The sequence below is a fragment of the Tenebrio molitor genome, chromosome 8 (assembly GCF_963966145.1).
Source record: "Tenebrio molitor chromosome 8, icTenMoli1.1, whole genome shotgun sequence".
Classification (NCBI taxonomy): domain Eukaryota; kingdom Metazoa; phylum Arthropoda; class Insecta; order Coleoptera; family Tenebrionidae; genus Tenebrio; species Tenebrio molitor.
Genome location: NC_091053.1, coordinates 19,677,027 through 19,684,338, shown reverse-complemented (window position 1 = coordinate 19,684,338; position 7,312 = coordinate 19,677,027). Strand labels below are relative to the sequence as shown.

General features: G+C 33.1%; 1 protein-coding gene across 1 annotated transcript; it reads right to left on the bottom strand.

Annotated features, from left to right (window-relative positions):
• Positions 1-2,625: 2,625 nt before the first annotated feature.
• On the bottom strand, positions 2,626-7,209 carry LOC138136842 (cathepsin L1-like). The gene is made up of 4 exons (XM_069056164.1): positions 7,051-7,209; positions 6,816-6,912; positions 3,393-3,746; positions 2,626-3,343 (listed from the first exon to the last, which is right to left on the bottom strand). The coding sequence occupies exons 2-4, from the start codon at positions 6,906-6,908 to the stop codon at positions 2,777-2,779; spliced, it is 1,014 nt and encodes a 337-aa protein (XP_068912265.1). The 5' UTR covers positions 6,909-6,912; positions 7,051-7,209; the 3' UTR covers positions 2,626-2,776.
• Positions 7,210-7,312: the final 103 nt, after the last annotated feature.

The window sequence follows — 7,312 nt, the reverse complement described above, 5'->3', positions numbered from 1 at the left end:
TTGATTTCTTAAGCCATGCATGAGAGGCCTGAATATTAACTTCTGGTTGTTCCAGTACTTTAAAGTATCTCCCATGTAAAGACTTCTGTTTTATATTTGCTATAGTGTCAGGTATATTTGGCTTAACAATATCTGAAATTATATTATCACTTAAATTTAAAGGTGTGTAGCCTTTATCGGCTGAAACCAAAGCATTAAAAAAGGTGTTATCACGAGCTCTATTGAGGAAATAATTTTTTAGTGAAGCAATTTGATTTTTTAGCAGTATTTCTAGATTTGAAAAACCCCTACCACCGTTGTCGCGTGGTAAATTAAATCTTTCAATAGCAGATTTAGGATGGTGTTTACTAAATTTGGTAAAAAGAACTCTAGTTTTAATGTTTATGTTCTGTAAATTAGTTTTGGACCATTTTATAACACCGAAAGAATAGGTCAGTAATGGAACAGCATATGTATTAACTGCTTTAATTAAATTATTACCGTTTAATTTTGATTTTAAAATAGATTTAATTCTTGAATAAAATTGCTTTTCTAAATTTTCTTTTATAATTGAATGTTGAATATGATTTGATTGATTAATACCTAAATATTTATAAAATTCTCCTTTATTTAAATTTTTAATGATTTCTCCTTCTTGAGTTATATATTCTAAATGTTCGTAATGACCGCGACATACTGATTGCATTTTACACTTATCAATACCAAAACTCATCCCAATATCATTTGAGAAATTTTCTGTTATTGTTACTAAAGATAAAATGTGATTCTTTTTTGATGCATAAAGTTTTATGTCATCCATATAAAGAAGGTGATTTAATTTGGATAGTGTGGTATTATTAAGTCTAATATTGAAACCATATCCAGTGCTATTTAATAGATTTGTCAAAGGATTAATGGCTAGACAAAACCATAAAGGACTTAAAGAATCTCCTTGATAAATTCCCCGTTTAATTTGAATAGGCTCGGATTTTAATTTAGTATTGTTTATTGATAAATTTAAAGTAGTTCTCCAAAATGTCATAACATGAGATAAAAAGTTAATCAAATCCAAATTAATTTTATAAATTTTAAGAATTTTAATTAACCATGAATGTGGTACTGAATCATAGGCTTTTTTGTAGTCTATGAATGCTGTATAAATATTTCTATTATTTTTTCTAGCTTGTTCCATTATCACCGTATCTATTATGAGTTGTTCTTTACAACTTTAACACAACCTTTTTGTTCTTCATTAAGTATATTTAATTTTTGACAATGGTCGTAAATTATTACTTTAATGCAAGATGTCATAATTTTATAAATTGTAGGTAGACATGTGATTGGCCTATATTTTGATGGATTTTTAGTATCGGAATCTTTTGGTTTCAGATATGTTATACCATGGGCCAAAAACTCTGGAAATGTGTTAGGTTCCCTAATAAATCCGTTAAAGTGATCAAGTAAGCATTTATGAATACAAGTACATTTTTTTAACCAAAAGTTATGAATTTGGTCACCTCCAGGGGATTTCCAATTATGTGAACTATTAATATTTTTAACTAAAATTTCAAGGCTAATTTGAATATGATGTCGATTATTACTATCTGGTATATCATTTTCTAAATGAGGAATCCATTCTGCCTGATTATTAAATTGAACTTCATTTGACCATATGTTTGACCAGAATTATTTAATTTCGTTTATATTTGGTGTACCATTATTAGTTTGAGTTTTATTATCAGTTAAATTTTTGTAAAACAACTTCTCATTATTTCTAAATAGTTTGTTTTCAAATTTCCGTTGTTTATTATTTTTATATCTTTTGAGTCGTTTAGAATAAATATTTAACTTCTGTAATAAAGTGTCTTTGATTTCTATTAATGTTTTATTATATTCATTATATTTTAAACAATGTATTCGGTTGTTATTTAAAATGGATTGAATACAATTATTTAGATGATTAGAATTTATACCCTTAAATATTGAGTTATTCTACCTAAATCTCGTCTGATATTATTAATACGTTTATTTAGTCTCTGTTCCCATTTTGGTAATTCTTTCGCTTTTATATTATTTGTCTGGCCAATTTCTTTTGATCCATTTAATCTGATAATTGTTAAAGCTCCACTATATATAATACTGTGTAATTTTTTAAAACTTGTGGTGTTATTTACAAATTTAGGTAAAATGAATTGATTTAAAATTTCAATCATTGCAAAGAATTTTTTGGAGCTTTGTTGTTTAGGTAATAGTGGTCTATTAAATGGTTCTATATGTTCAAATTCGTTCAGATGGAATAGAAAATGCAACCCGGAATTCATCAGGAGAAAAACCCGGACATTTACCGCTTTGATGTCCGGCTTTTTGTTCCAATGTATTGTGGGTTGCAGTTTCTATTCCATCGGGCTCATTATTCCTCGTAAATCACCCTGTATTAATAAAACCTTATATTATATACTCCTACTATACTCAAGTTTTCTTTCGTCTTTCCCAAGAATAATAATAATAAGACATCACGTGTAAACCTACTCTTTCCATTTTTTTAAAGTTTAGTATGAAAAGTAAGCAAATGTTGCACTCTCCTCCCCGATAACTCTACAGGTCACGGATCCGGCGAGGACGTGGGATGACACAATTCAAACGAAATTTAAAGATTACGTTGTTCAAGTTTATTTGTTCAAAACACAACAAAAGTATCAAAATTGTGAAAACACGACTGTAGTCTTATAAAGAAAAGGTCTAAACGCTTATTCGAGCAAAAACAATCTACAAACTACTACCACTACAAGGAACTGCTTTACACCAGAGGGTAACTAGCTTCAGTGGCGATGCCGCAATTGTTATCCCGATTGCGCGCCATCTTGATGTACCCTTGGTCCCCCCAACTCTTCCCCCACGAATTCTTGACCAACCAGTAATCGGTCCCGTCGTCTTCGGTGCCATACCCGACGACCAAAACCCCGTGGTCCAGTTGGCTTGGGCTGCATTCGGGCTCGTAATAGACACCTCCGGAATACAACTGGAAGCTTTGATGGCTAGCGTCGATGGCTACCGAGACCGGACCCACCGTGGCGACCGCCGACTGCAACTTGTCTTCGTTTCCGGACTCGATGTCGACATAGCCGCGGTCAGTGGCACCCTTGTTCTTCGGCTTGTAGTGACACTTCTCGTCTTCGGCCTTGTACGGATACGCCTGCTCCGTGTCGATTCCTCCGTTGGCCTTGATGTACCTGAAGGCGTTGTCCATCAGACCGCCGTTGCACCCGTTGTTACCGAACTTTTCCGAACAATCCACCAAGTTCTGTTCGCTCAAGGACACGAGCTTACCGCTTTTGCGGAAGTGTTGACCTTCCAGCGAACCCGTCTGAAAATCGACCATCAAACGTTTTTCTCGCCTCGGAATTCGAACTTACCGCGCTGAAACTCCAGCAAGACCCGCATTGTCCTTGGTCCTTGACGGGCGTCACCGCTCCCTTGTCCCTCCAGTCGATTTGGCCCGGCAATTGCACGTTAGCCGGAGGAAGGAAGGTGACGCTGTCGTCCGATTCGCCGCTCCTCAGACCAGATTTGGTGCGATTGAAACCGTTTAGAACTTGAACGAATTCGTGGTGGAGCATGTCGGCGTATTTGTTGATTCCCAATTTGAACGAAACCAATCCTTGGGCGTACAGTTTGTTGTGTTTCGCCACCGTGTGGGAGTTTTCCATGAAGATTTTCATGCGAAAACGTTCTTCTGTTTCACTTTGGTATTGTTTGTTGTGAGTCATCTGAAATCCAAAACGTCAGATAAAATCCGATTGTTCGTCTGATTGAAAAATAAAATTTCATCCAATCTGGAATGATTTGATTAATGTTGCTACAATAAAGTGATTATAATGGAAAAATACAATTGTTAAATTCGTCCTGCTTTACAACATTAAAGAACTCGATCGATTCTATCTACAATAATTCATACAAGAATTTTGAAAATTGTGAAATGTTTGAAGTGAGACATTCAATGAAGATTCGATGGGATTTAGTTGTGGTTTTGCGTAAACTCCTGTTTCGCAACAAATTCATTTTAAAAATAAATCCGGCGAGGTTATACACATTAACGTCTTATTAGTATAAAATGTTCACCTTTTACTTTAGACTGTTTATATTTACATTACAATCAATGGGTCTAAGAAATTGCTGATAAATTATTATTTGTTCTAATTTCAAACATTAAATAGATTCTTTTTAAGATGATATTTAAACTTGAAACGTAAGTTGACGGTTCATTTCGTGTAATAACGGTGAATGGGGATAATGGGGAAAAATAGCAGCGCAGGTCATCAACTCGTTACGAAAGCGGTTTACCGTTAACAAACTCGTGTTCAATAAAACAAAAGTGTCAATTAATCTCTTTTGGAAATTTACGCTGCATTTCCGACGTTGATGAGTGCAAAAATGTGCGAAAAAATTCGCCGTTCAACCTTGCGTCGTATTTTGTTAGGTTCGCAACGAAAGTTATCTATCACGAAAAAGTTGCAACAAAAAAATATGAAAAAAGAGAGAAAACAAAAATTTCTCGCGATGTGAATTGCAAACTGTAAATAAATCGTTAGTTTCTTAACAATATTATTAACAAATTACAACTTGAGACAACATAAAAAAAATACTGAAAATTTTTGTGAAATTTGGAAGATAGGTATTCTAGTGAATGAAGAATAAATTATTGGTAGTAAAATGCCTGATTAACGAAAAATGTAATTTTAAAACATTTTCCTTTATTTGAATCTACGCAAAACTAGTGTTCGATTGTAAATCGTTAAACATGTGTGTACACAAAAATTTAAATCAAATTAACAGTTTCCACTTCAAGTAAACATCAATTAATTTGTTAAAAATGTGGTACAAGTTTTGAGAATTCAAGTCAAGTCGGTTTGAAACAATTGAACAATTCAGCAACCAAAACGCTACAAGAAATAAATAAAAAATTTCAGAAATTCTTCACGATGCGAGTTGCAAAGAGTATTTAAAAATTATATATGACAATTATTAACAAGACAGTTTCTCATTGGTTTTATAAATAAAAGTGTATACATTTATTGTCTATATTACCAAACTTTTTAATTGTGTCGGCCACCAAAACCACCAGAACATTTCTTCTAATTAATTAAAAAAAAAAAAAAAATGTATTGATGCGTGTTCAAAATGATCCCGAATGAAAGCAAAATAAAAATAACATTACATTTCATTTTTACTTATGGTCTACAGGTGAGAATTTGTTTCTTTGTTAACTTTGAAATCAATATTATTTTTCCCCATTTGAAATTTAGGAAGCATTTTCATCTCAGGTAAACGACTTTTGTGTCCATGTTGACCTTGAATCCTAAACACAATTTTAGAACTCCTTGCCCATTCCACATTTTACTTTACATATTTCACAAGGTTGAATATTATTTGAAAACCAAAAAGTAAATTTTATTTTGACTTATTGACTCGGTAATTTTAGATTTCCAATGGGTGAAGCTTCATCGATTTCGCAATTATTTCATGTGTCCATAAAAGATATCTCAAATATTCTTAGTACTGCAATAAACTGTTTACTTTGACAACACCTATTGCCAAATGTTGCAATTTGTTAACATCGGTGAATTCCCTAAACGTTTGCTTCCAAAGATCCAAACTTATCAGAAAACAAAGAGGTGTGGTACTCTATATGTATCTAGAAAAAATATTTACAAAGTGTTGGAAACTTATTTGTAAAATCGTAAGATCGGTGGATCCCATGAAATTCAATAAAAAATTAGATGTGGCGTGTAGGTATTCCAAATTTAAACAACAAAAATTTCAAGTGTCTTGCAACATATCCTGAAACGAGTATTCAAATTTAAAAACGTTTTTTTTTTGGTACTTGTTCACTTTAACTACTTCCGGAATTTTCGCGTTTTCTCTGGCTAGACAGCCTCAGGGCGTCCTCCTACATCGTTTCCCACCAGTCAAACCTTGTGCAAATGAAAATTTTCCTTACCCTTTAGGTATACTAAGACTTGGCGCGACCTTGAAACACAACAAGAGAGAAAAAAAAGGCATTTGCACAAGGTTTGAATGGTGGTACACGATTTAGGAGGAGGCCCTGAGGGTGTCTAGCCAGAAAAAACGCGAAAATTCCAGAAGTAGTTAAAGTGAATAATTACCTTTTTTTTTTATTCAATAGTAATAGTGCCTATAAAAGTGCACACAAGTTTTTAATGAATTCTATTTTCAAAGCCATAAAATACGAATTAAAGAAAAATGGCCCAATTCTGTTTGACTTCGGCATGTTCGGGTGAGCAAATATTATAATGTGTACATTGTAAACTGTAAATATTCAAAGGTTATCAATAAAAAACAAACACTTCTTGTTTGGTAATTTGATAAAATAAATTTCGAGAAAACGAGTTGCAGTTGACAAATAAACGAAAAGAGATATTTCTGTTCAAAATTAACAGAAAGTTATTTATTGCAAGCTTATTTTTATATTAATAAAGTAGGGGATTTACTAGTGCACAATTTGGGATTCCCCATCAAGTGACTTTTCAATTTCTGTTAACAAATCAAAATGGCCGTCAATCCCTCTTGTTTTAATCAAGTGCACTTTGCGCCGACATCTTGTAAAAATTAATTAATATTTCATTTTTTATAATCGTAATTTAAATTTATTCATTTGCATAATTAGTAGTCGTGGTCGTGTTAAATTACACGGAATACTTTGAATATCCATCACATGACCATGATACATTATTAGATGACGCAATAAACAGATACAAAGAATAATTGTCAACAAACAAAGAACGAAAAATTCGGGGAAAAATACAAAAATGACTGACCTTGAATGCGCCCCATTGTTCCTGGACCAGGTCAAAAAACGACACAGCTTGGCTGCCAGCCACACAAATGGCCAGGAAAATTAGGAACTTCATTTTTCTGCAAAGAAGAGAGAAAATGGCGTTAATTGTGGGTACACAAGTTATGTTTAATGGGGGTGTTTGGAGAATAATGAATATGTTGTTGCGTGTCTGCAGATTCTGCACAAACTGTCCGGAGGTAAATTAGCATAATTACCTTGTTCGAGTTTTGTTCGCAGCTCCTCTTCACCGACACTCTCACAACAGAATGATAAATAAATGACTCAAAATTGTTTTGTATATAATGTCAGCTGACCAGGAAACCATCCCCCTACCACCTTGTACCAACCTAAAAATCTGTCAAAATACAGGTAGGAAAATTTATTCTTAATTCAGTAGAGCACTAATTTCAAATTATCAATATTAAACGGTTTAAATCTGTAATCAATTTTTAGTGCTCCAATAATGATAATTGTTTT